This window comes from Carassius auratus, chromosome 1 (genome assembly GCF_003368295.1).
Source record: "Carassius auratus strain Wakin chromosome 1, ASM336829v1, whole genome shotgun sequence".
NCBI classification, from domain to species: Eukaryota; Metazoa; Chordata; class Actinopteri; order Cypriniformes; family Cyprinidae; genus Carassius; species Carassius auratus.
The window spans coordinates 32601634-32627474 of record NC_039243.1 but is presented as its reverse complement, the minus strand read 5'-3'; the positions used below and the strand labels follow the sequence as shown (position 1 = coordinate 32627474).

The window sequence follows — 25841 nt, the reverse complement described above, 5'->3', positions numbered from 1 at the left end:
CTACTAGTACACATAAAAAGTGTTTATATCACTGATTATCCCAAAACATAGTGGCCTTCCAACCATACTTCACAGATGGGATGAGGACAGCTATGAGGTGTCCTCTCACTGAACACTGTTCTTGTTTAGTGTTTTTACGTTGTAAACCAGATATTATCATGTTCCAGAGATTTCTGCAGGTCTTGCAGGACGCAGACTCATTAAAAGAGCAGCAGCACTCAGCTTTCTCTGTTTATAGTCTATTAGTCTTACAGTGGACTGATGAACATCAAGGCTCTCACCGATGTAAGCTTTCATGCAAGTAAACCATTCTTATCTTATGTGCTCTGAGATCTATTTTGTGCTTCACATAATGCTTCTCTACTTTTGGAGAAGTCCTTAGCCTACTTTGACCTCACACACTTTTTCCACCATGCACTGAATGTTTACTCAGTGTGTTCAATAAAGACATCAAAACACTTCAGTGTTCTCGTGGTATTTCTGTTGCTATGACTTTTAAGATTCTGTTTCTATGACTAATTTCTGTAGAAACCAGGCCAATCAAAGGTTTCGACTATCTCCATGTGTATTATACAGAAATGATGCAAACTATGATTTACAATATGCAAGGTATTTAAAAGAGAAATGTTTAAAAATTGCATTATTGGTTGACTCATTTTATCATGTTCAGCAAAAGAACTGAGGGGTAAAACAGATATCATTTTATATACCGTTACAGTTGATGCAGAATTAAACAATGTATCAATAATTTGACTGTTTGACAAGTTGACTGGCGGATTAATCTATTAGTTTCATTACTATATAATATCCTTACTGTCTTATTTCAAACAAATAAAAACATATATACTTAATGAAAACATCTCTACGTAAAAATTGGACCGACATGAGTCTGCAGGAAACACTTTTATTATGATGTCACAGCGACCTCTGCTGGCGCTCAGGGGCTGTCTGTCACATGATATCTGTCAGAAAAGTGGGAGGAGTCAACAAATCAGTGACACGTCTCCCCCCCCCCCCCCCACACATACTACATTCATTTTGAAATTGTTAATGGAATAATAAAATGTAGATTTTTTTTTCTATTTATTAAATATATATATATATATATATATATATATATATATATATATATATATATTCTAGATGTCTAGATATATTCTGAGATATCTGTTTTAGATATAAACACTATATGCTTTGGCAATACATTGTAACAATTGTCATGCTAATAAAGCACAAATTGAATTGGAGGTATTTAAATTAATTCAAACTAATTCACATTATGACCTAAAATGTCAAGTTTTAAGCTATTTAAGTAAGTAATTTAATATACAACACATTGGTATTTTCAGAATGTGTTTACCAAAGTAACAAACTCGTCAAACTCCTCCTAGCTTGTCTTGTGCTGTGTGATTGGACAAACTGTTTTAATCCCGCCCCTTTATCCACCAATCCCAGTTTAGATTGCCAAACTACCAATCAAACATCACGGCGAGTGCTTCTCTTATGAATATTAATTTTGCGATGCAGACGCTGCTTTAAAGCGTCGACGCAGTCACACAGCATGATTAATATTCATGAGGCTTACGCCTCGCTCATTCGTCCTCTGCCGAACACTCCACGTTCTTACTGGGCGAAGGCTCATGAATATTCATGAGGCGTGCTATGAGCTGTCTGAAGTTGAAAACACTGACTGTCCGTGGTATTTCTGCTTCCCTGCAACGTGCACTGCCAATGCAAACTATATTTGTGTTGACCTCTAATAATCAAAGAAGATATTTTTGACAGATCTTGTCATTTTCCTCAAGGACTGTTAACATTACCAGCAACCTTACTGCTCGACTTTAAGTGACAAGCGAGCCTTCGGTTTAAGGTGAGGCTAAGCTCAATGCATTTAGGACTAAAACGTACATTAACACGGTCAAATGGCTTCTACTGATCAAACACCGTGGATGTGTGTTGGTAATATAAAGCACGTGATTTTGCACGTTTGATGTTAATGAGGTTACTAAACTTACTTGTTTTCGTGATCTGCAGGCTTTAGGAGGACCGTAAACAAGCGAGTAATGGCGACTGAGATTGAAGCATGGAGCACTGGCCCTCAAAACGATGGTACGAACAGTAACCTATGGCTGTCCTAAAAACTGCATTAATGCATTCAGCTTGCATTTGGATAATTAATGCATAGCTGGTGTTTACAGAGTCGTTTTAACATGCATTTTCGTTAAAAGCGCTATATAAATAAAGGTGACAGTCGACACGGCCTTTAGTTGCAGTCGTGTTGCACCGACCATGTGCTCGGGCAGAGAGGCTCGTGTATTGCATCTGTGGTGTAAACTCTAATTAAAACCAGCGGTGCATTACTGCATCAAACCCAGGGTTTCACTGGATGTTAATTTGAGCTCATAACGACACGATTAAACTTTAAAACAATAAAAGCAAAACTTGTAATTTTTTCGTCGTATTTCCCCTTTTTTCTGTACAAATAAAGCGGTCAAATACACTTTTATTTTCTTATATTTTACAAAAATTAACTCTTTAGATATGTGAACTCTACAACTTGGAACCAAAAGATAGGAATCAACGTGTTTAGTGCTGAAAAAATGGTTTATGAGCAAAGTAATATTCAGTGACCGGTCGAGTCATTTAAATATATTTATTTTCTAATCACACGTTTGTATATTTAATCTAGTATGCAATAAAATCATTAAGCGTCTTTTGTTGCGGAACTATATTTAACACTACGCCCCCTTCCTGAGATACCCGGATGTTAGTTTTTTCTTTTATTGCCACGTGAGTTTAAGTATGAGTGTTTTGTAGACGTTCCTCGTGATTTTCTTTGACGAATGCATGAGTTCATAGATCCAGTTCAGTGATATACCTAGAATACATACATACAAACATATTAATTTCCACAGTGATGATGGAAAAATAAACGAGCATGCATATACAATACAGAAAACCAGAAACACAGTGATATATCAGCTTCAGGCTTTACATATATCATGCATGCACAGCTGCACATATATATGTACATATAAGAGAGAGAAATAACGTCTTTAAAACAGGATTGGACCAAGAATCGAACCTTGGGGAACTCCACAAATCATTGGAGCATAGAAAGAAATGATCTGAACCACTCAAGAGCATGCCTAATAAACAGATTTGATTACAGATATGAATTCGCTTATTTTGGCTGCTCTGCACAAGAAACTCATACACAAAGTCCATGAAAATGCTGTTATTGACTGTTTATTGACCTGTCTGGAGTTTTTTGATTACACACAGAAATTTGCTTCAGTGAGTTGCTTTTATCTGATGACTATCTGACTTTAGCATATGAATCATATCACCGAAGGACTTGATTATGTCTGTTTTTATTATTAGTATCTTTAAATTAGAAAATATCTATACAAACAATCAAAAACTAAGTAATTGTGTAAAAATTTAAATGTGGAAAATTTCAGAAGTCTTTTTTTTTTCTCTTGATGTTTTTAAACTTTTGTGTTCATTTACACACATACATAGAGATACAAGAGAGATCATTTATATGATTGTGTTCTCATTCAGTCATAGCACAGTGTTTTTTAATATCAAGAAATGTCGCCAGAGTCAATAAATAAATGCACTCACGTGAATGAAGTGAATTATATATTCAGCCACTCTGATTCTGTGATCTCCTACATATTTGCAGCAAACAGTAAATGTAATTGTGTCACTTGCGTAGTCACATATATGTAAAACGATACCCCTCGTCGTAGTAGTAATAATAGCAGTAGTAAATATAGTAGTGACATATCAGTGGTCACCACATGGCAAGCTTGTCTAACACACATGCACTTTTTGCATACATTTAGGGAAGATATTGATTTATTACTTGCATGAAAATAAACTTATTATAGCTCATGCACAATAAAGGAATTAGTGATTGCTTTTTGATATCTACTTTATAACTTCCTTCTGATTGCTGAGGTTTAATTTGTTTATCTCCAGTACATGCATTTTATGTCACATGTGTTGCTCTGTTTAGCGTGCAGTAGACAAATGAGATGGTATATGAATACCTGTCTAACTGTGGATCTCTGTATTGTTAATTCAGTCATAGTGCGATCCAGAGGCACATCTGCACACAGACTGTATGTGTTGTTGTAAAGCGGGTCTAATGGTGAATAAGCCATAGTTGACCGAAACAGATAAGACTTTTTTCTTCCTCTTATCAAGGCAATGTTCTTTGTTATTGACGGTTAAACCGCTGGTTAAACACACCTACCACACCCCCGTTCTCCCGCTGATTGGCAGGAGCACCAGCAACACATCGAATAACGCAGCGTCAGCATTTTCTGATCGCTCTGTGCTGCTGTCCCCTGCATCTCTGTATTACTCATGCTTTTGTGTAATCCAGTGAAACCGCCGAAAAATAATCTTCTTTTGGGATCCATTAGACGGGTTTGGAAAGACTCAGGGGAGTGAAAAAGCTTGAATATCTTGAATTAAGATGCTTTAGGGCTGAAAACTGGAACACTGTTTTTCAGGGTTTATCACATGAGAGCCGAGCACGTGTGCAGGAAAGACAAACATTTCCCCATAACCAAACCAAACCTGACTGATAACTGACTGAACGATGCATTTGAAAAATGCCATGTGAAATATCAAGAGTGTGAATGTTTAGTTTAAGTCATATTCCTCAGATATGCATTGCTAAGAACTTGATTTGAACAACTTTAAAGATGATTTTCTCAATATTTAGATTTTTTTGCTCCCTCAGATTCCAGATTTTCAAATAGTTGTGTCTCAGACAAATATTGTTCGGTCATAATAAACCATACATCAATGGAGAGATGATTTATTCATCTTCCAGATGATGCATATATCCCAATTTTTAAAAAATTACACTTATGACTGTTTTTTTTGCTCCAGGGCCACAAATATCTTTTAGTGCAAGTGTCTAAATCAAGATGCATTTACTGCAGAAGATGCAAAATGAAGATATGAGTCTTAAGTTCTTAAAACAAGTACAACAAATGTGGATTGAATTAATGTGGTTTTATCAGTTATTTTTCCTTGGTTTGTTCATAAAGTAACATTATTTGGGATCAGTTTCTCAGAAAGACTCATCATATGTTGTCATCTCAAGTTATGCCTCTTGACTTCTGCATTGAAAAACAAGATGAAAATCCAGAGGCAGAAGCTCAGACTGTGCTCAGGCCGTTCTTTAACCGTCTGTGTGCTGGTGCAGGTGTGTTCTCGCTCGAGCAGAAGCAGGACGAGGAGGACAGCGAGGATCTGAATGAGCTGGAGGTGAACGGGAACTGGACTCCTCAGGAAAAGGCCCTGCACGAGGCCCGGCTGAAAGCCAAGGCTAAGCGGCGTCTGCGTAAGACATCGTCCCGTGATTCCACCCGAGACTCTCTCTCGGACTCGGTGTCAGGAGAGCCGTCGACCGATCCACACAGCCCTAAGGCCAAGGCTGCTGTAAATGACCGAAAGTCACGGACCGGAAAAGGCAGAGGACTGCCGAAAAAAGGTTTGTACTCTTTCTTTAATGGATGCATGACAGTGACAGATGTATCGAGCACCTCTTCTGACGTTTCTTCACCGGTTGTTGTGAACAGGTGGAGCGGGGGGTAAAGGTGTGTGGGGCGCAGCGGGGATGGTGTACGAGCTGGAGGAACCGGACACTGATGACCCTAACTATGATGAAGCTGCACAGGTAAGAGCACACCTGCGGAGGCTTGAGTAGATGCAGTCACACTCCAGCGCTCGTCTACATGCAGGACGTATTTCCTGGGTTAGTCTTCAAGAAGAGCTTTACATCACTCGAACGGACAACTCCTCTTAGCACCAGTGAAATGTGCAGCACTTTGTTTTCCTTCCCAAGTACACGTAATATCCATGGAAGCCCGTTTCTGACACTGAATAAAAATAAACAAAGGTAATTCAGAATCTTTTTTTTCTTCTCACAATTTTTTTTCTGACAACTGACTTTTCAACATTTTTTTTTTTAATTACAATTCAGTTTTTTTTTCGCTATTCTGGCTTTTTTTTAATTCGGACTTTTTTTCTCGCAATTCAGACTTTTCTTGCCTCTTCTTAATTTTTTCTCGCTATTTTTACTTTTTCCTCACAATTAAGTTCACAATTCGGCTTTTTTTTCGCAATTGACTTTTCAAAATTTTTTACTCACAATTCAGACTTTTTTCCTCGCAATTCTTAATTTTTTTTATAATTCTTAATTTCTTGCTATTTTGACTTTTCAAAGTGTTTGACTTTTTCTCGCAATTAAGACTTTTTTTTCTCGCAATTCGTACTTTTTTTTTCTCGCAATTCTGAATTTTTTTTTTTCGCAATTGACTCTTTTTCTCGCAATTCGAACTTGTTTTTCTCGCAATTCTGAATTTTTTTTCTCGCAATTGACTTTTTTTTCTTGCAAATCTGACTTTTTTTTTTCTTGCAATTGACTTTTCAAAATGTTTGACTTTTTCTCACAATTCTCACTCTTTCCGCACAATTCTGATTGCAAGAAATAAAGTCCAGTTCAGAGGGACTGTCTTCTTACAGTTGCATCTTTTATAAAAATAAAATTATCCCACATTTCTGAGAAAAAAAAGTCAGAACTGTGAGACGTAAACTCACAATTGCAAGAAAATAAAAAATAATTGTAAGATAAAAAGTCGCATTTCACCTGTTTAGTTTTTATTCAGCGGCAGAAATAAGTTTCCCCAAATATCCAGTTACTATTATTTAACTTGGCACTGTAAAGGTTTCCGCGACATCTCGTGAGATCTCGGCAAAAAGGCTCACGATTTTTTTCCAAAACATGATGCATGATGGGATACACTCATATGTGGCTTTAGTTCGCTCTTACTTCCTGTTAGTATGTGTCTCTTTGAAACCAGTTCTCTATGAAATCTAATTAAATCAGGAAATCAAAGTATAAAAGTTCTTAACATGCACATGCATTTGTAAATAAAGAGCCAAGTCAAATACAGTGACATGTCAATATTGAGTCCTGCATCAAGTCATCGTGACCGAGGTTTGGTGTTTGCTGTGGGTGAGTCAACAATGACAGCGTTTTTATTTTTGAGCTGCTGTTTGAATGCTGCAGTGATGCACAGATACACAACAGATCAATTCCCTTCCTCTCTCTTTATTTTCTCTCATGTACAGTACATGCATTTCTCCTTGTTTGTTGCTCAGGGAGACACGGTGTATGCCACAGTAGTGCCAGAGCTGGACGAGAGGGAGCTGGAGAAGACCATCAACCCCATCGTACAGGAGTACTTCGAGCACGGAGACACTAAAGAGGTGGAGGTGAGCGGCAGCTGATCAGTGTGAGGTACAGGAGAAGATGCTGAGACTAAACCTTCAGTCGTTTGCTCTGGTAGATGCTGCTCAAAGAGCTGAACCTGGGCCATCACAAGTTTGAGTTCTCGTCTCTGGCTGTGTCTCTGTCTCTGGAAGGCAAGGCCAGCCACAGGGAGCTCACGTCCCGTCTGCTCTCAGACCTGTCTGGAAAGGTGCTCTCGGAGACTGACATGTCTCGTGCCTTCGACAAGATGCTCAAAGAGCTGCCCGACCTGATCCTGGACACACCGGACGCCCCACAGGTACAGCAGAAAAATCTCCAAGCAAATAAATGCAGGCTTGATGAGCAGAAGATAATTCTTGTCTATAAATGTGATGATGCACGGCTAGCTGTGTGTTAAATGATTTTAATGCACTCACTTCGCATCGGGTGGATCTTTGTCTTCACGTCGTGCATTAAAATCATTTTAACACACATGCATCCTCTCCTCTCCTCAGATGCTCGGTCAGTTTATTGCACGAGCCATTGCTGACCACGCTATACCCATGAGCTTCCTCGACTGCTACAAAGGCAAAGTAGATTGTGATCACGCCAGGTGAGCGAGAGTCACTAGCTGCTTCAGAAGTGAATTTGTAGACGTAGCATCTCTTGATGCATGCAGTTGATATAGTTGAGTTGAGTTGTGTTGTGTTTGTCTCTCTCTCTGTGGATGTGTTCGTGCGCTCCTGACGCTCAGAGCCGCGCTGGACCGAGCAGCAGTTCTCCTCTCCATGAAGAGAGAGATCATGCGGCTGGATAATGTGTGGGGAGTTGGTGGAGGCCAGAGACCGGTCAAACATCTCATCAAAGAGGTACAACGCTCTCTCCATCAGCATATCCAGGACTTTATCCTTCGTTTGATTGACAGCTGAGTGTTTGCAGTGTGCAAAGATTCAAATGCATGATTCCAGTCCACAAACAGTGATTTCTGGTGATGTTTCCCAGATGAACCTGCTGCTGAAGGAGTACCTGGTGTCAGGTGAGCTCTCCGAGGCCGAGCACTGTCTGCGAGATCTAGAAGTGCCACACTTTCATCACGAGCTGGTCTATGAGGTCACTTCCCAACTCCAACTCTGCTTTACTGTCAAATGTGTATGACTGAGAAATGAATGTTTGTTTGTGGTTGGTGCAGGCTGTGGTCATGGTTCTGGAGTCCACCGGTGACACAGCCTTGCAGATGATGGTCAAACTGCTGAAGGTCTTCTGGCAAACCGGCCTCATCACTCTGGACCAGATGAACAGGGTTTGTGCTCGCTCAGATTCAGATCATTTCAGCAGTGTTAGGAGAGAAGCAAATCATCAAAGACCAGGAGATCTTAATTGACCATATTTTTAATGCAATGGTTTTAAAGTGATCTCCTCATAACTGTGGCTTTCAAATCAGTAAGTGAATCCCAAATCATTCGGAACATAATTTAACCAGATTAAATATGAAATGGCTTGAGTGACAAAATGGTTAAAATATTGTAAACATTACATCGAAAGATTTTGATTGAATCGTTTTGAAATTAATATAGCCATCGGTACTGAAATAGTGTTAAATCATAAATAAAAATTGAATACTTTTTCTGTAAAGTGACACGTGAATTGAAAGTTTTTTAGGAAAATCAATATAATACAATTTGCTTTCGTTTCCCATGGTGAGGACCAACATTTTTGATTTTTTTTTTTTTTTATGATTTATTTCGATTTTTGTATTTTTTTTTTTTCATTTCCATTCATTTCCTATGACAAGGACCACAATTTTCTTTTTTTGTCCCTTTCAAATCATTTCTTATGGCAAAGAAGTTTTTTTATTATTATTATTTCTTATTTTCATATTTATTTTTTCTAGTTTTTGTCCCATTTCCATTCATTTCCTATGCCGAGGACCACAATTTATTTGTATTTTTTTTTCGTCTTTTTTTTTTGTATTAGTTTTTCCCCCATTTCCATTCATTTCCTATGGCAAAGACCAAACTTCCTTTTTTTTTCTTTTTTTTTTGCCATTTTGAATCATGCCCTCATCTTCATGTACCAAACCGCATAAAAGTTGCTAAGTTTCGTACTGTTCCAATGAATCAAATTTTTTTTTTTAATTGTCAAAGGTGACTCAAGAAGTCCAGAGGTGTAAAGGGTTTGCGTGTTGTACACAGGGCTTCCAGCGTGTTTACGACGAGCTGCCGGAGATCAGTCTGGATGTGCCTCATGCACAGTCCATTATGGAGACCTTCGTGGACCTCTGTCACCAGGAGCAGGTCATCACCAAGCAGCTGAGAGACTCCTGTCCCACCAGGTCAGAGGTCACACAGACTAGAGCATATCCACTCTGAAGGGTGACTCCTGTTAGCACTAGCGGGGTATAACCGCTGTACTCTTGTGGTCAACAGGGGGCGCAAGCGCTTCGTGAGTGAAGGTGACGGAGGGCTGGTGAAGAGCTAGAAGCACCAGGAATCAGTTCTGACCGTCTTCATCTCTCATCCTCCGAGAAAACAGGATCGTCATGCAGAAGAGCTCCAGCTGCTCTCTCTTCTGTTACAGGCTTTGTTTGTGAGTTTCTGCATGCAGCGTGAGCGCTGTGGCGAAGGAAAGAAATCAGCAGCTTCCAGTGGCCATGAAATACAGTTTGGGTTGAGGGATTAACATTGCTTTATGTTTTCAGCTTCAGTTGTTTTTTGGTTGTTGATGTTCACAGGTGTTCACTTGTTAGTGTTCACTTGTTAGTGTTCACTTGTTAGTGTTCACTTGTTAGTGTCCACTGTGCTCCCTCAATAATTTTTTTTTTCTTTTTTCTTTTTTGAAATGTAATGCATACAAAATGAGGGCTAAAAGAAGGTATTAAATAAATTGTGCTATATTCAAATGAAGTGCTTAGTCAAACTCTTGGGCCGAAATACAACATTTGATGGGGTCAAGTCTATTTGTTTTCATTTTTATTGCATGTTTTCTTTTTACTGCGTATAGAATCATCACACATGTACAGACTGACACGGTTCTGCCTGGTTCACAAACACAGACTCTTCTGCAGTTTGATCTTCCTGATTTATGTCCTAATCAATCTACTTCTGATCTGTTCCTGGAGCCAAAGAATGGAGGAGAGCGCATCGTCACCTCTCGGAAAAACACAAATTGAGACCACAATCTCTCGTTCTCATAGCAGATAGATGTTTTGTACTTGATTGATGACTGGGATAACTGGTTAAATTGTGTCAGTGCGGCTGAATGAAGATTAAATAGTCTTTTTGAGTTTCAGTAAATCAGCCCCCGTTTCAATCAACACTTTTGATTCTAGTATAATGGAAGGAAGGGACTTATTTAACCAACAGGGCTTTTGCACATGTGCTCACTCTTTCTATGTTTGTCATGAAACAGTTTTTCAAAGCAATAACATATTTTTGTCAAGCAGCAGGTCCAGCATTTGACACTAAAATTCAAATAAAATTCATTTTTGCTCATGTTCACATTCCTGTTTGTTTATTATTTGTTCTTGATATATGAAGAGACTTTGACCTCACAGAAAAAGGAAAAATTAACCTCTTTGCAAATAAAAGTTAAAATTCAGTTCTGCTTTTTAAAGTATATTCGCAAGACTTAAAGATAGCTCCAACATTAATAAATTACCTAACATTCACGTTCAAAGATATTTTAATGTTTTCAAAAATTTAACTTGGTCTCACCAAGTTTAATACAAAATACTGTAAATCGTTTTATTGGTAAATATTTTTGCACTTAGAAATTACATATTTTTCGTAGTATTTACTTCACAAAATCGAAGTACACAGGAGTTTGTTTATGACTGTCAGGACAGGGTTAAAATAGCTCATCAGGGGGCGGGGTTGTCTCGTGTTGTTCGCGCTGATGACCGCTGGGTGGCAGCAGTAGATCACGTGCGCCTATCGACATCCGATGAAGAAGAAGACGTCGTTTACGTCTTTTTATTTGGCCCTTTCTTTTACTGTCTATGTTTGGATCCACTCTCGCAGGTATCGCTCTTAAATTCAATACAATAAAATAATTGAAACATCACATAATATATTCCTTTCAGACTGATTTGATGTAATTACACATGTTTTATAAGGCTGTTTTTATCTATTGTACATCCCTGTGGTTTGTGACATGCTAATGCTAAAGCTAACGCTGTTTACTAATCAGATTTTTATATAATTTTTTTTAGAACAGTTTAAGTTTTTACACATATAACTGCTGTTCATTTTGTGTAATGCAAAGTGTCCTCTGCTTATCAAGGCTGCATTTATTTGAAAAGAAAAGGCTATTATATTCTATTCTATTTAAAACGGCTGTTTTCTGTGTAAATCTCTGTTAAAGTGTAATTTATTTCTGTGATCAAAGCTGAATTTTAAGCGTCTTTAGTCCAGTCTTCAGTGTCATAAATTATTTTATTTCTGAATGATTTTATTCAGCAAGGGTGTGTAACGTTTATACAAATTGATACTAGAGATATACACTGTTAGAAAGGATTTTTTTTAGTAAATGTTTTTATTTTATTTATTTATTATTTTTTTTACTTTATTCATCAAAGAATCCTGAAAAAAAGTATCACAGGTTCCAAAAAATTTTTTTGAAGCAGCAAAACATAGTAAATCATCATATTATTCTGCTGAAAATACAGCTGCACATAACAGAAATAAATTACACTTTAACAGAGACTCACACAGGAAACAGTTATTTGAAATAGTAAAAATATTTCACAATATTACTGATTTTTCTGTATATGTCGAATCAAATAAATGCAGCCTTTATGATCAGAAGAGACTTCTTCCAGAAACGTTACAAATCTTACTGACCCCAAACTCTTGATCAGCACATGTGACTGACTTGCAGAATAAATTAGATGACCAATGTTTAAGACTATTTTAAGCGGTTAATGCACCCAGGCCCAGGAAATGAGATCTGTCAGTCTTATAAAGCTTGTGTTTGTTCCTTCTCTTGGTTTTAGTTTGATGGTCATGCTCTAGCATCTCTCAGAGATCTCTTCTTTAGCAGAGATGGAGTACAAGATGAACAACCCAGTCTACTTCACCAGAGCCAAAGAAGAGGAGAAGCGCTGGACAGAGACAACGAGAGAAGAACGACAGACTATTACTGGACAAGAGGCCAGAGACTTTTACCAAAGCCTGCTTCGAGAGAGCCACGGAGAAAAGACCAAAGAAGGAGAAGCATCCAGACGGGCCAGACGAGGAGCAGGTAGAGATAAAGACATGGAAACAAAATGAGTAAATCAATGATCCAAACAATCAAAAAAACAACAACAACTTTTAAATGTATATGTATAAATAAAGATCATGTCTTAAAAATATTAATAAACATTAAACAAATATATATATATATATATATATATATATATATAAATATATATATATATATATATATATATATATATATATATATATATATATATATAAATATATATTTAAATTAATTAAAATTCTACCAAAACATAAAATATAACTATAATATTTTAAAATATATATATGTTAGTATCTATGCTACTGTGCCACTGCAAGTCATTAAGGAATTCTTTATAATAATTCATTAAAAATGAAGTTTAAGTTAATAAATTAAATGATACAAACTTCTCAGTGTTTAAAGAATGAAAATTTTAATGAAATAGATTAGGTCCAAATAAAAGTCAGATATTAATATCAGAATGATCATGTTTAATGATGAAATGTTATATTATATAAACATATACAAACATTTTTAGAACAGACAACAGCCAAGAAAATAAATAAAATAAACAATAAAAAAAAATCAGGAAAAAAATGTAACAAATCATGCAAATTAACTATGAACATTAGATATTTTGTATATTAGATATATTGAAAATGACTTAAGAAAAGCCACAAAGCCCAAAAAAGTTTCCAGATGAATGAAAAAAAAAACGGTTTTGCTTGTAGGGTCTCGCTTTTAAAATCAAGCAGAATGAGGGAGGATGTGGAAATACAATCTTAAACCGAGGCATTGCTCTTGTCACTTCATCTCAAATGAAATCAAACCTGTCTGAATTCTGAAACACAAAATCAGATATTTGCAAGAAAGTTGTACAATGGAAGATAAAAAGAAAGCAGAAACAGTTTTGTTACGATGGTTAATGAAATAATTTCTGGATGCTTTTTCTGTTTGAGATTTGGCTACAGATGTTTTTGTGTTCCACAAATAAATTACATTGAATTGCATGCATTTACACTGTTAAATAGAGTCAGCTCCACATTCATTAACAATCTCTTGAGCAAAGGACAATAGTGTTTAGTTATCTTAGTGATCGCATTCCTTCAGAGACTAGTTCATAATGCCGTTATCTCTTGACACGAGGAGCCAAACGGAGAAGAAGAAGAGAAGGCAGTGGTGCTGCTGAAGCGGTGAGCAGCTCGGAGCGAGACGGACACAGACTCCTGCGATGTGCTCAGGACGGAGACACTCAGGGCCTGAAGGAGCTCCTGCGGCGAGGATGTGACGTGAACTTCCGTGATGATTTCTTCTGGACGGCTGTGATGTGTGCGAGTAAAGCAGGACAGACGGAGGCCGTTGGTTTGCTCCTGCGTCACGGAGCTGCTTGGGTGGGAGTGGTGGACAGACAGGTGTGTAACTCACAGATCCTCACACGCGTCTTCAGTCTCTGGGGGATATTTATAGCAATAGCCAAAAATACATTGTATGGGTCAAAATTACTGATTTTTCTTTTATGACAAAAATCATAAGGATATTAAGTAAAGATCATGTTCCATGAAGAAAATTAGTAAATTTTCTACCGTAAATATATCACAACCTCATTTTTGATTAGTAATATGAATTGCTAAGAACTTCATTTGAACAACATTAAAGATGATTTTCTCAATACTTAGATTTTTTTGCTCCCTCAGATTCCAGATTTTCAAATAGTTGCATCTCAGACAAATATTGTCCTCCGAACAAACCACACATCACTGGAGAGATCATTTATTCAGTGTCAGATGATGCATAAATTAAATTTGTTTTTACAAAATAGACCCTTATGACTGGTTTTGTGCTCCAGGGCACAATTACACCAATAACAGGAATCCACAATACATTCTATGGAGATGATAATGTATGAGAAAAAGATATTGAATATGAATAATAAGGGATTCAATGATAATACTGTCCATTTTATGCCAATATAATTATTGTTATAGTTTTGGCATGTGCTTTTGTCATAACTTTCTGTTTTTATTCAGGTTCGTTTCAGTATAATTTTTAGTTTTTATTTATATTCAGTTCGTATTTTTAATGCCTCAACTCTAACATTTCTAACATTCACATTTTGTGATTTAGTAACAGTTTTAGCTTTACGCAGCCCTCCTGTGCCACTGAACGGATATCAGAGAGAATGTGAACACACCACACAAGGACAGTTATTCAGAACATCTTTACACTAAAATAATACTCCTCCTGGAAAGCGGAAAGAACACAGTCCTGTCGAAACACTGTTCCTGTATTAGGATGTTGGTCCCGATTTGTCATTTCCTTTCTTTTGTATCTCCATCCTGTTCTCTCTCAGGGCAGAGATGCTCGGGATCTGGCTCTGCAGGCGGGTCACCAGGATGTAGTGAGAGAACTGGAGCAGTTTGTGATCTCGGACGCACCACACATACCTACTACAAACCATACGGAGAGGTCAGAGGTGTCTCGGTGTCCAGACGTCTACTGTAATATGAACAGATCTGAGAATAACGATGTGTGTGTGTGTTTCCACTTTCCACAGTGCTGCTTCTCAGTGGTGTGATGTGTGTGCGGTGTGTTACACAGACAGCACTGAAACACACTCCAGGTCCACGCTGCATCAGTTCAGTAAGCTCCGCCCCCCGGCCACGCCCCAGTACTGCCTGCCCTCCTCCAGCACCAGCTATAAAATGATGCTCCGCCTGGGCTGGAACCCCGCCTCTGGCCTAGGCCCCGCCCACTCGGGCCGCAAGAACCCAGTCAGCACGATCCTGAAGAGAGATCAGGCGGGCCTTGGGTACGGAGAGAGCCCGCAGCCCAAAGTCACACACTTCCAGCCCAGAGATCCTCAGGCTGTGCAACACATCCATAAAGAGAAGAGACTGAGACAGGAGAAAAGAGCGACGCTCAGCGCTAAAGAACTCAAGAGGAAAGAAGAGCGAGACCAGAGATGGGAAAGAGACTACCGAACTTCCTTTAACTATGACTTCTGATCCGATGAACTTTAGATTCAGATACAATTCATTTGAAAGAAACAAATTACATTCAGTCATGAAAGACTGCTTAAAGACATTTCATATAAAAGACGAAACAACTGTTAACACAAACTGGATGAAACATTATTAAAAAAAAAAAAAGCTGTCAGTGGGTTGTGAGTGTATATAATTAGTTTAGAAAATATGATTAAAAATTTTTTTGTCATTTGATGTAATCAGTCTCAATTTTACATGCATTTTGGATATATATTGAATATATGTGACCCCGGACCACAAAACCTTAATCTTAAGAGTCATTTGTTTTTTCTATTTTTTTTTTTATTTTTTATTTTTTTATGCAAACAGACTATTACAATATTTACAAAATGCAGAAAACAAATTCAGAGACCAACATAACATACATATCAGTACGATATGTGTGTGTGTGTGTTAGTGTAATTGGGTGAGGGAGTAGAAATATCTGAATAAAGGGGGCTGTAGGGAAGTACAACAGACTTAACCAAAAAAAAAAAAAAAAAAAAAGATTTATATACACACATACATATATATACACATAACAATAGCAATAGTACTAATCATAACAATAATAATAATGATAAATCCAATTAATAAGAATAGACAAATGGTAATAATAGTATTATCAGTTGTAGTAATGATGAACATATATTCATCTTATGTTCATCATGTTTTTTCTAAATTGAGATGTATGCACCATCTGAATAAATAATCTTAACATTGATGTATGGTTTGTTAGGACAGGATGATGTTTGTCCGAGATACAACCGTTTAAAAATCTGGAATCTGAGAATAAATATTGAGAAAATTGACATAAAGTTCCTAAAGACTTAAAAATAAAATTTTGATATAAAGTAGGACATTTACAAAATATCTTCATGGAACATGATCTTTATTAAATGTCATAATGATTTTTAACAAAAGTTTTTTTGTTTTTTTTTACCCATACAATGTATTTTTGCCTATTAACTTAACTTGGCTTTAACTTGTCAATGGCATATGATCATGATATAAGCACAATAATGCAAACTTATTCCACTTTTTTTTTTTTTTTTATCAAACCTTCAGGAGTTTCTGTTTGAGTAAACAGTAAAAAAAAAAAAAAAAAAAAAAAACACCCAACTGTTGCTTGCGTCATTCATACAATTCTTGCAAGTTCTTTCATGCTTAGAGAAAACAAAAGCAAAACTGTGACTTTAAATTAGCAAGACTGAAACTTTAAGTTCTCGTTTATAAAGATGTATGTTTGATGCTGGCTGCTAGAATAGGCCTGAAAGAGAGAAAAGTACAGGCGCTTCACATGCCCCAAATCTGTTCTAGGTCTTCAAGGGTTAACCTCACGTGGGTGTTTCAGCATGTGTGGTTGAGAGCGGCATGAAGATGAAAGATGAGACTAAAACGAAAGCTGTGAGACTTGATCTGTTCTGGGTAAGAGTTCATCTACTCTCACGAGCTCAGAGGATCTCATCAATAGAAGTGAAGAGCATAAAGTCTAATGTGAACAAACTGAACAAAATCTGGTTTAGATTAACATCCTCCAAAAGGAAGAAGAACTGATTTAATTTTTCAAACCACATCATCAAACGATCAGAAATCGGCTTGTTGTTTTGCAGATGCATTTTAGTTTCTTTTCACTCTCAAGTATTTAAAGACATTACTGCAGAAGAAGTTTATTTTTAATATTTAAATTGTGTATTTTACATCTGCATTTTTATAAATTACACAGATAACAATATATCTTTGTGAAGTTTAATACTCATTCCATGAAGTTCTCTCAGTGTTTGTTTGTTGGCATTGTATCAGATGTTTTTCACAGGAGCTGTATCCCATTTATTCAGGAATCCTACATGCCCTGAAAGATACACGAGTAATATCTGTATATTAGTAACATTTAAAAAAAAAAAAAAAAAAAAAAAAGTAACATCTCGTGACTTAATCCAAATGAAAGCATGTTAGACACATTATGATGGTATAGAAATAAAAATGGATTAAAGTTTTTCAATCGTGAGCCCAATTAAGAAAACAGCCCTTTGTTAGAGTATGTTTGAAAAAAAAAAATTGGATTCTAAAAGGTTACTTGCCGATCAAAAACATCCCAAAATTGATCCCAGACACTCGCAGCAACATGATAAACAATCACTGCATCCAGATAAATCACATCCAGAACAATCACAGCATCCAGAACATTCACATCCGGGACAATCACAGCATCCAGAACATTCACATCCGGGACAATCACAGCATCCAGAAAAACCACATCCGGGACAATCACAGCATCCAGAAACAACAAGAGCCCCATCAACAGCCACATCCGTGCTCATCCGCACCGCTTTCTTCCGATCTTTCTTCGGTTTGACCGGTTCTTCCGCTGTAGGATTGCATTCCTCCATTGCTTGATGTCCAGTAAGTTTTAGTAATGGGTTTGAATCACGGCACTAGTTTGTGAATGTTTTCAAATCCTAAACCCGTCTTCACCTTGACTGTAGTCACAAACTTCTCTTAAGCACTTCCCGTATCTCACGAGATTCCCCTCTGTTTGACTAAACGAGTTCACCTCGAGAAGTGCAGTTTTGACTGAGTGTGTGAGCGAGTCTGATTTATGTGTGCTAGTGATGATGTTACACAAGCTAACAACTGAACTTGGTTATTTACATGGGCAATCTGATTGGCTGACGCCTGCATTTGAACAATTTAGGCAAGTAAGCCAGTGATGTGATCAAGAAATTCAGTTTGGCAATGCTTGATGTCGCCCATTCAAAGTAATTAACCTGTCGGTAAGCCCCGCCCCCGTAGTTACCATTGCTTATTAGGACAATCAAACACAATTGCTAACTGTCTTACAATGACTGCCAGGGGCGGTTCTAGGGTGAGTGGAGATCCGGGGCTTAGCCCAGAAAAATCCATGTATGTGACTTTATTTTAATAAATCAGAAATATCTACCTTGTTTAAAATATACAAAAAACAATAAACACAAAAAACAAATTTAAAACATTTTATTTAAAGTTTATCCCTTGTATCCTGACACATATGCTCTATCTCACTTTTTTTGTCTCAGTTTTCTTTTCTTTTCCAATAAAGCCTGACTGGCTACACTCGTCCTGCAGAAGCAAACATTAAGCAGAGCACTGACATACTCTTACTCTATAAAGATATACCAGTCAAAGGACTTTATTATGCATTACAGTAAACAGATTCAAGTTATTCAGTCTAGCAGATAAACCTTACCATCTACTGAAGTCTGTGCATCATTCATCTGCTGTGGCTGCCTCATAAAGTTTTGTCCTATAACTTTGCTGTTGCCTGCTTTCCTCTTTTCTCAATTGTTTTTCTTCTCATCACAACAGCTCTCCTTTTGGGCTCTCCTTGCCTCTCTCCACTCCTTTCTCTTCTTCTATCCACACCTGTCATCTTCTCATTTAATCTAAAGTCTTCATTTCTCTTCTAAGTTCCATTTGTTTTTAATGTCCTCCCTTTCTCTTATCCATATCTTGTCCACTCATTTCTCATTTTTCCTCGCTCCACTCTCTACCCACTATTTTTTCTCCCTATACCCTTTTACCCTATTCTCCTCTTAAAGTGTGCCCACTTCTCTACTTTGCGTATTTGCCTTTTTCATTTGCTTTGAATTTTCTTTTTGTTATAGTGCTTTACAGTAAAATTGTGTTTGTCAAAATTAGTTAGTGAAATAGTTAACATTTTACATTAATTACTCTGTCCATACGGTCTGAAAATTATAAATTCTTTGTAATGAACAATTGTATTTTGGTTGAAAAAAAAAAAAAGATTTACAAATATTAATGAATGCAATGTTTATTGGTAATGAAGTAACTAATATTAACAAATAAAACTTTACTGTAAAGTGGTTTTATCTGCCTCCCTCCATACCGTTTCAGTCTGAACATGGTTCTTTATTGCGTTGATGGTGGTAGTTTAAGAGTGTATCGTCTTGATTTCATTTGGGCAAATCTGTCTATCACCATGTCATGGTCAACAGCAGTCAAGTTCTCCTTCTCTATGGACATCACTGCCAGGTGGTTAAGCCGGTCTTGTTCCATTGTGTTTCTTAACCATGTATGCAGTCGACGCAAGGCACTAAAGGAACGTTCACAGCTGCAGCTACTGACTGGGATTGTCAGTGCTACTTGAAATACTGAATTCAGTGTGGGGAACATGTCAGTATTTAGCATCTTGAACACACTGACTATATCAGGAATGACTTCTTTCTCCTTCCTTCTGTTCAAGAAGTTTTTTGCCACCAGGAGCTCCTCTGACTTTAACTCTATTTTATAATGTTTGGCAAGAATCTTGAGAGATTCTTCATCAAGAAAGCTGAGTTTGGACCTGAGGCCTACAGTCATTGGTGTTGAAATTTTGTCAAGACATTGCAGAATAGCACAGAAATTGTCAATTACAGCACTCACAGACTTCACCTGACATGCCCAACGTGTTGCTGACAGCTGTACCAGCTCAGATGATTGTAGCCCAAGCTGTTTTTGAACATCACTAAACTTTTGGTGATTAACTAGAGATGCACTGAAAAATAAATAAAGGCTCTCCAGTAAATCAAAAAAGTTGGTAGCTTCTGGTATTGCCTTGCGTGCATGGCACAGCACAAGATTTAATTCATGTGCATAGCAGTGAAGGTACACTGCTTCTGGATGACGTTCTCTGAAACGGGCCTGTACGCCCCTCACAGCTCCACTCATGACTGCAGCTCCATCATATGCTTGTGCAACACACAGAAGATGGTCAATTTTATGTGATTTCAATTTTTGCTCTATTGCATCAGTGATGGATTGTGCATCAAAACCAACCAGTTTGCTGAAACCAAGGAAATTTTCCTTGATTCTGCCCTCAGACGTAACGTAACGCACACATACTGCCAGTTGTTCAGAGCGCCTGTCCCTTGCCTCATCTGCCATCAGAGCATACATCTTTGAATTTCTCATTTCTTTTATGATGCTTTCTGTGACCTCTTCGGAAATACATGCAATCATTTCATTTTGCGATGAGTGAGACAGGTAGGTAGCATGGGATGGAGCATTGTACTGCTGTAGAAATGGGTCAAACTGTGTGAGAAGTTTCATGCACTCAAGGAAGTTTCCCTGATTTTGACTCTGGCTCTGTTCATCATGTCTGTTCCCCGAATGTCCTTTTCCAGTTGGAGAAACCTGCACTTGTTAATGTGTCTTTGCTATTTCGGATATGATGCTTGCCAAAGAGGCGACAAGAAAAGCAGAATGCAGAATTTCTGGATACGGAATACTCAAGCCACTGAAATGCATCTAGCCAATTCTTATTAAAAGCTCTCTGCTGTTTCCAAATTGGGTAAAGGGATATTGCTGAAGCTTCACGTGTTTTGGGCTGCCTGCAGTGTTCCTAGATCACCCCTTTCACCTTCTAAAGCTTCTTCTTTCCTTGCTGACTCATCTAAGACAAGGTAAAATAGCAAGCTCAGCTCTATTATCATTTTAATAGTCTTCACTTAATGGCATGATTTTTTGTGAGAATAGATAAAAAAAGGTGAATAAAGAATCTATAATAACAAAAAATAACTACGCCCGTTCTTCCTGCACATATTACATTTTATAGGCTACCTTATTCTTACTTTATACATACACTCACATAAAACACACACAAACACTTAAAGACAAGTATAATTATAAACGCAGGGCTCTATACACTCACACAGCACTTACAAATTGCATAAATAATCTTATAAGGCTAATGTATCAAATATAAAACTTGGAATACAGAAATATGAAATTATGAAAAAAAATTTGAATGGTACTTTGCCACTAGGTGGCGGCATGCCACTGACTCAATGAGGGAGTCGGTCAGTCATTTAATCAATGGATTTGTTCGTGACAGATGATTCATTCAGAAAAAAAGTAAGCAACAGTTTTTATGAATGGGTCAGTGAATCATTTACTCAAGCAAATTTATTCAGTTAACACCGCTGTGTGTTGCTACAGAGCACAACAACATGCTTTGTTTGGAACCATTTCCTTTGCAGAATATGTCTTTTTTTATTATCTTGTTGGCCTGACACGAAAAGTCTGACATAGACCGTGCTAACCAAAAATTATAACCGCTCTGTGTGTAGGTGTGTGTGTGTCCTAAAGACTGTGCTGCGCAACCGTTAATTGTTAGATGTTCAAAATGTAACGTTAAATCAAACACAATTTAAAACCGAAAAAGAAAAATAATACTATGATTAAAAGTTACAGATACCTAAAGCTGTTGTAACTTGTCTTTCAAGTGTTGCCTGGGGTGGTTTTACTTCCTTTATTTTGAAGAATTTGGAAATATCCATTTTAATTTAAAAATAAATTGATATAGTAAAATACTACACGCAAACAAACCGCCTTGCTCCAAAAGATCTAATTTCATTGGCTGGATCGTACAGACGCTCATCGATGGTTGGCCAGTTTCCCTGTCAGTCAGAAGCACTAGACTCAGTGGGCGGTTTTTGTCGGGTGTGAATGACAACGCGTAAATTGACAGACACTGTAGACGTGAGAGTCGAGAGATCTTTATTTATATATATAAGTTCTAATATAAATTACTTTATTGGGCATGAAAACTCATTGATGGCATGGTGGTAATAAAAACATTCGGGGCTTTACTGAAAACATTCGGGGCTCCAGCCCCCTTAGCCCACCCCTAACGCCGCCCCTTGATGTCCAGTAAGTTTTAGTAATGGGTTTGAATCACGGCACTAGTTTGTGAATGTTTTCAAATCCTAAACCCGTCTTCACCTTGACTGTAGTCACAAACTTCTCTTAAGCACTTCCCGTATCTCGCGGGATTCCCCTCTGTTTGACTAAACGAGTTCACCTCGAGAAGTGCAGTTTTGACTGAGTGAGTGAGCGAGTCTGATTTATGTGTGCTAGTGATGATGTTACACAAGACATGATACTGAAGATCCGAAATTTAAATTTAAAGTTCAAGTTTCTATTTCTCATAAAGCTCTATGGCATGCCAAACATACCAAAAGCGCTTGTTCCGTCAGCGTCTGAAGCTTGTCAAAGTGACGCTAGCAAATTACATCGCTTTTCCCGTGATCCATGGACGCGATTGGTTAACAACTGAACTGGGTTATTTACATAGGCAATCTGATTGGCTGACGCCTGCACAATTTTCAACTTCTTCGGCAAGCAACGCCAGTGATGCAATGCCACAGACCAGAAATTCAGTTTGCCAATGCATGATGTCGCCCACACAAAATAATTACCTATCGGTAAGCCCCGCCCCCGTAGTTACGTTGCTTATTCGGACAATCAAACACAGTTGCTAACTGTCTTACAATGACTGCTGTCAGTGTGAAAAACTTGTCCCAAGATGTTTTTGATATATTTTGGATACATTTACATTTATTAATTTAGCTGATGCTTTTATCCAAAGCGACTTACAATTGCTATATATGTCAGAGGTCGCATGCCTCTGGAGCATCTAGGGGTTAAGTGTCTTGCTCAGGGACACATTGGTGTCTCACAGTGGATTCGACCCCGGGTCTCGCACACCAAAGGCATGTATGTGTCTTATCCACTAATAAGGGTAACTAGATTAATTTGTAGGCCAGGGTTTACAGATCACAATTCAAGTGAGAGAAGCCCCCATTAAAGGAACACTCCGACTTTTTGGGACTTTAGCTTATTCACAGTATCCCCCATAAGGACAGTTATTCAGAACATCTTTACACTAAAATAATACTCCTCCTGGAAAGCGGAAAGCACACAGTCCTGTCGAAACACTGTTCCTGTATTAGGATGTTGGTCCAGATTTGTCATTTCCTTTCTTTTGTATCTCCATCCTGTTCTCTCTCAGGGCAGAGATGCTCGGGATCTGGCTCTGCAGGCGGGTCACCAGGATGTAGTGAGAGAACTGGAGCAGATTGTGATCTCGGACGCACCACACATACCTACTACAAACCATACGGAGAGGTCAGAGGTGTCTCGGTGTCCAGATGTCTACTGTAATATGAACAGATCTGAGAATGACAATGTGTGTGTGTGTGTGTGTGTGTGTGTTTCCACAGTGCTGCTTCTCAGTGGTGTGATGTGTGTGCGGTGTGTTACACAGACAGCACTGAAACACACTCCAGGTCCACGCTGCATCAGTTCAGTAAGCTCCGCCCCCCGGCCACGCCCCAGTACTGCCTGCCCTCCTCCAGCACCAGCTATAAAATGATGCTCCGCCTGGGCTGGAACCCCGCCTCTGGCCTAGGCCCCGCCCACTCGGGCCGCAAGAACCCAGTCAGCACGATCCTGAAGAGAGATCAGGCGGGCCTGGGGTACGGAGAGACCCCGCAGCCCAAAGTCACACACTTCCAGCCCAGAGATCCTCAGGCTGTGCAACACATCCATAAAGAGAAGAGACTGAGACAGGAGAAAAGAGCGACGCTCAGCGCTAAAGAACTCAAGAGGAAAGAAGAGCGAGACCAGAGATGGGAAAGAGACTACCGAACTTCCTTTAACTATGACTTCTGATCCGATGAACTTTAGATTCAGATACAATTCATTTGAAAGAAACAAATTGCGTTCAGTCATGAAAGACTGCTTAAAAACATTTCATATAGAAGACGAAACAACTGTTAACACAAACTGGATGAAACATTATTAAAAAAAAAAAAAAGCTGTCAGTGGGTTGTGAGTTTATATAATTAGTTTAGAAAATATGATTAAAAATTTTTTTTGTCATTTGATGTCATCAGCCTCAATTTTACATGCATTTCGGATATATATTGAATATATGTGACCCCGGACCACAAAACCTTAATCTTAAGAGTCATTTGTTTTTTCTAAATTGAGATGTATGCACCATCTGAAGAAATAATCTTAACATTGATGTATGGTTTGTTAGGACAGGATGATGTTTGTCCGAGATACAACCGTTTAAAAATCTGGAATCTGAGAATGCAAAAAAAAAAGTAAATATTGAGAAAAGTTCCTAAAGAGTTAAAAATGAAGTTTTGATATATTTAAAGTAGGAAATTTATAAAATATCTTCATGGAACATGATCTTTATTTAATGTCATAATGATTTTTGACAAAAGGTTTTTTTTTGTTTTTTTTTACCCATACAGTGTATTTTTGCCTATTAACTTAACTTGGCTTTAATTTGGCAATGGCAAATGATCATGATATAAGCAGAATAATGCAAACTTATTCCAAAAAAAATAAAAAATAATTCAAACCTTCAGGAGTTTCTGTTTGAGTAAACAGTAAAAAAAAAACACCCAACTGTTGCTCGCGTCATTCATACAATTCTTGCAAGTTCTTTCATGCTTAGAGAAAACAAAAGCAAAACTGTGACTTTAAATTAGCAAGACTGAAACTTTAAGTTCTTGTTTATAAAGATGTATGTTTGATGCTGGCTGCTAGAATAGGCCTGAAAGAGAGAAAAGTACAGGCGCTTCACATGCCCCAAATCTGCTCTAGGTCTTCAAGGGTTAACCTCAGGTGGGTGTTTCGGCATGTGTGGTTGAGAGCGGCATGAAGATGAAAGATGAGACTAAAACGAAAGCTGTGAGACTTGATCTGTTCTGGGTAAGAGTTCATCTACTCTCACGAGCTCAGAGGATCTCATCAATAGAAGTGAAGAGCATAAAGTCTAATGTGAACAAACTGAACAAAATCTGGTTTAGATTAACATCCTCCAAAAGGAAGAAGAACTGATTTAATTTTTCAAACCACATCATCAAACGATCAGAAATCCTGAGAGACTTGTTGTTATGCAGAAGCATTTTAGTTTCTCTTCACTCTCAAGTATTTAAAGACATTACTGCAGAAGAAGTTTATTTTTTGTTGGATTTTTTTTATATTGTGTATTTTACATCTGCATTTTTATAAATTACACAGATAACAATATATCTTTTTGAAGTTTAATAATCATTCCATGAAGTTCTCTCAGTGTTTGTTTGTTGGCTTTGTATCAGATGTTTTTCACAGGAGCTGTATCCCATTTATTCAGGAATCCTACATGCCCTGAAAGATACACGAGTAATATCTGTATATTAGTAACATTAAAAAAAAAAAACATCTCTTGTGACTTAATCCAAATGAAAGCATGTTAGACACATCATGATTTTATAGAAATAAAAATGGATTAAAGTTTTTCAATCGTGAGTCCAATTAAGAAAACAGCCCTTTGTTAGAGTATGTTTGAAAAAAAATTGGATTCTAAAGGTTACTTGCCGATCAAAAACATCCCAAAATTGATCCCAGACACTCGCAGCAACATGAGAAACAATCACAGCATCCAGAACAATCACAGCATCCAGAAAAATCACATCCAGAACAATCAC

At 37.7% G+C, this 25841-nt stretch overlaps 3 protein-coding genes across 7 annotated transcripts; all 3 read left to right on the top strand.

The window, feature by feature from the left end:
- Nucleotides 1-1623: 1623 nt before the first annotated feature.
- LOC113108111 (programmed cell death protein 4-like) lies at nucleotides 1624-10782 on the top strand. 2 transcript variants are annotated; one of them, XM_026270947.1, is made up of 12 exons: nucleotides 1624-1870; nucleotides 2035-2109; nucleotides 5234-5521; nucleotides 5610-5707; nucleotides 7195-7302; nucleotides 7383-7604; nucleotides 7801-7898; nucleotides 8040-8154; nucleotides 8288-8395; nucleotides 8475-8585; nucleotides 9478-9617; nucleotides 9712-10782. In XM_026270947.1, the coding sequence occupies exons 2-12, from the start codon at nucleotides 2064-2066 to the stop codon at nucleotides 9761-9763; spliced, it is 1386 nt and encodes a 461-aa protein (XP_026126732.1). In that variant the 5' UTR covers nucleotides 1624-1870; nucleotides 2035-2063; the 3' UTR covers nucleotides 9764-10782. The 2 variants fall into 2 exon arrangements, with proteins under 2 accessions (XP_026126732.1, XP_026126723.1); XM_026270938.1 differs by having other exon boundaries at nucleotides 1625-1870; nucleotides 7195-7308.
- Nucleotides 10783-11187: 405 nt separating this feature from the next.
- On the top strand, nucleotides 11188-15726 carry LOC113108081 (G patch domain and ankyrin repeat-containing protein 1-like). 4 transcript variants are annotated; one of them, XM_026270905.1, is made up of 5 exons: nucleotides 11188-11304; nucleotides 12326-12526; nucleotides 13655-13920; nucleotides 14859-14974; nucleotides 15063-15726. In XM_026270905.1, the coding sequence occupies exons 1-5, from the start codon at nucleotides 11283-11285 to the stop codon at nucleotides 15511-15513; spliced, it is 1056 nt and encodes a 351-aa protein (XP_026126690.1). In that variant the 5' UTR covers nucleotides 11188-11282; the 3' UTR covers nucleotides 15514-15726. The 4 variants fall into 4 exon arrangements, with proteins under 4 accessions (XP_026126690.1, XP_026126699.1, XP_026126696.1 ...); XM_026270914.1 differs by having other exon boundaries at nucleotides 11191-11304; nucleotides 12279-12526; XM_026270911.1 differs by having other exon boundaries at nucleotides 11194-11304; nucleotides 12323-12526; nucleotides 13658-13920.
- LOC113108105 (G patch domain and ankyrin repeat-containing protein 1-like) lies at nucleotides 13784-24313 on the top strand. Its single transcript, XM_026270925.1, has 4 exons — nucleotides 13784-13920; nucleotides 16852-16959; nucleotides 23363-23478; nucleotides 23574-24313. The coding sequence occupies exons 2-4, from the start codon at nucleotides 16906-16908 to the stop codon at nucleotides 24022-24024; spliced, it is 621 nt and encodes a 206-aa protein (XP_026126710.1). The 5' UTR covers nucleotides 13784-13920; nucleotides 16852-16905; the 3' UTR covers nucleotides 24025-24313.
- Nucleotides 24314-25841: the final 1528 nt, after the last annotated feature.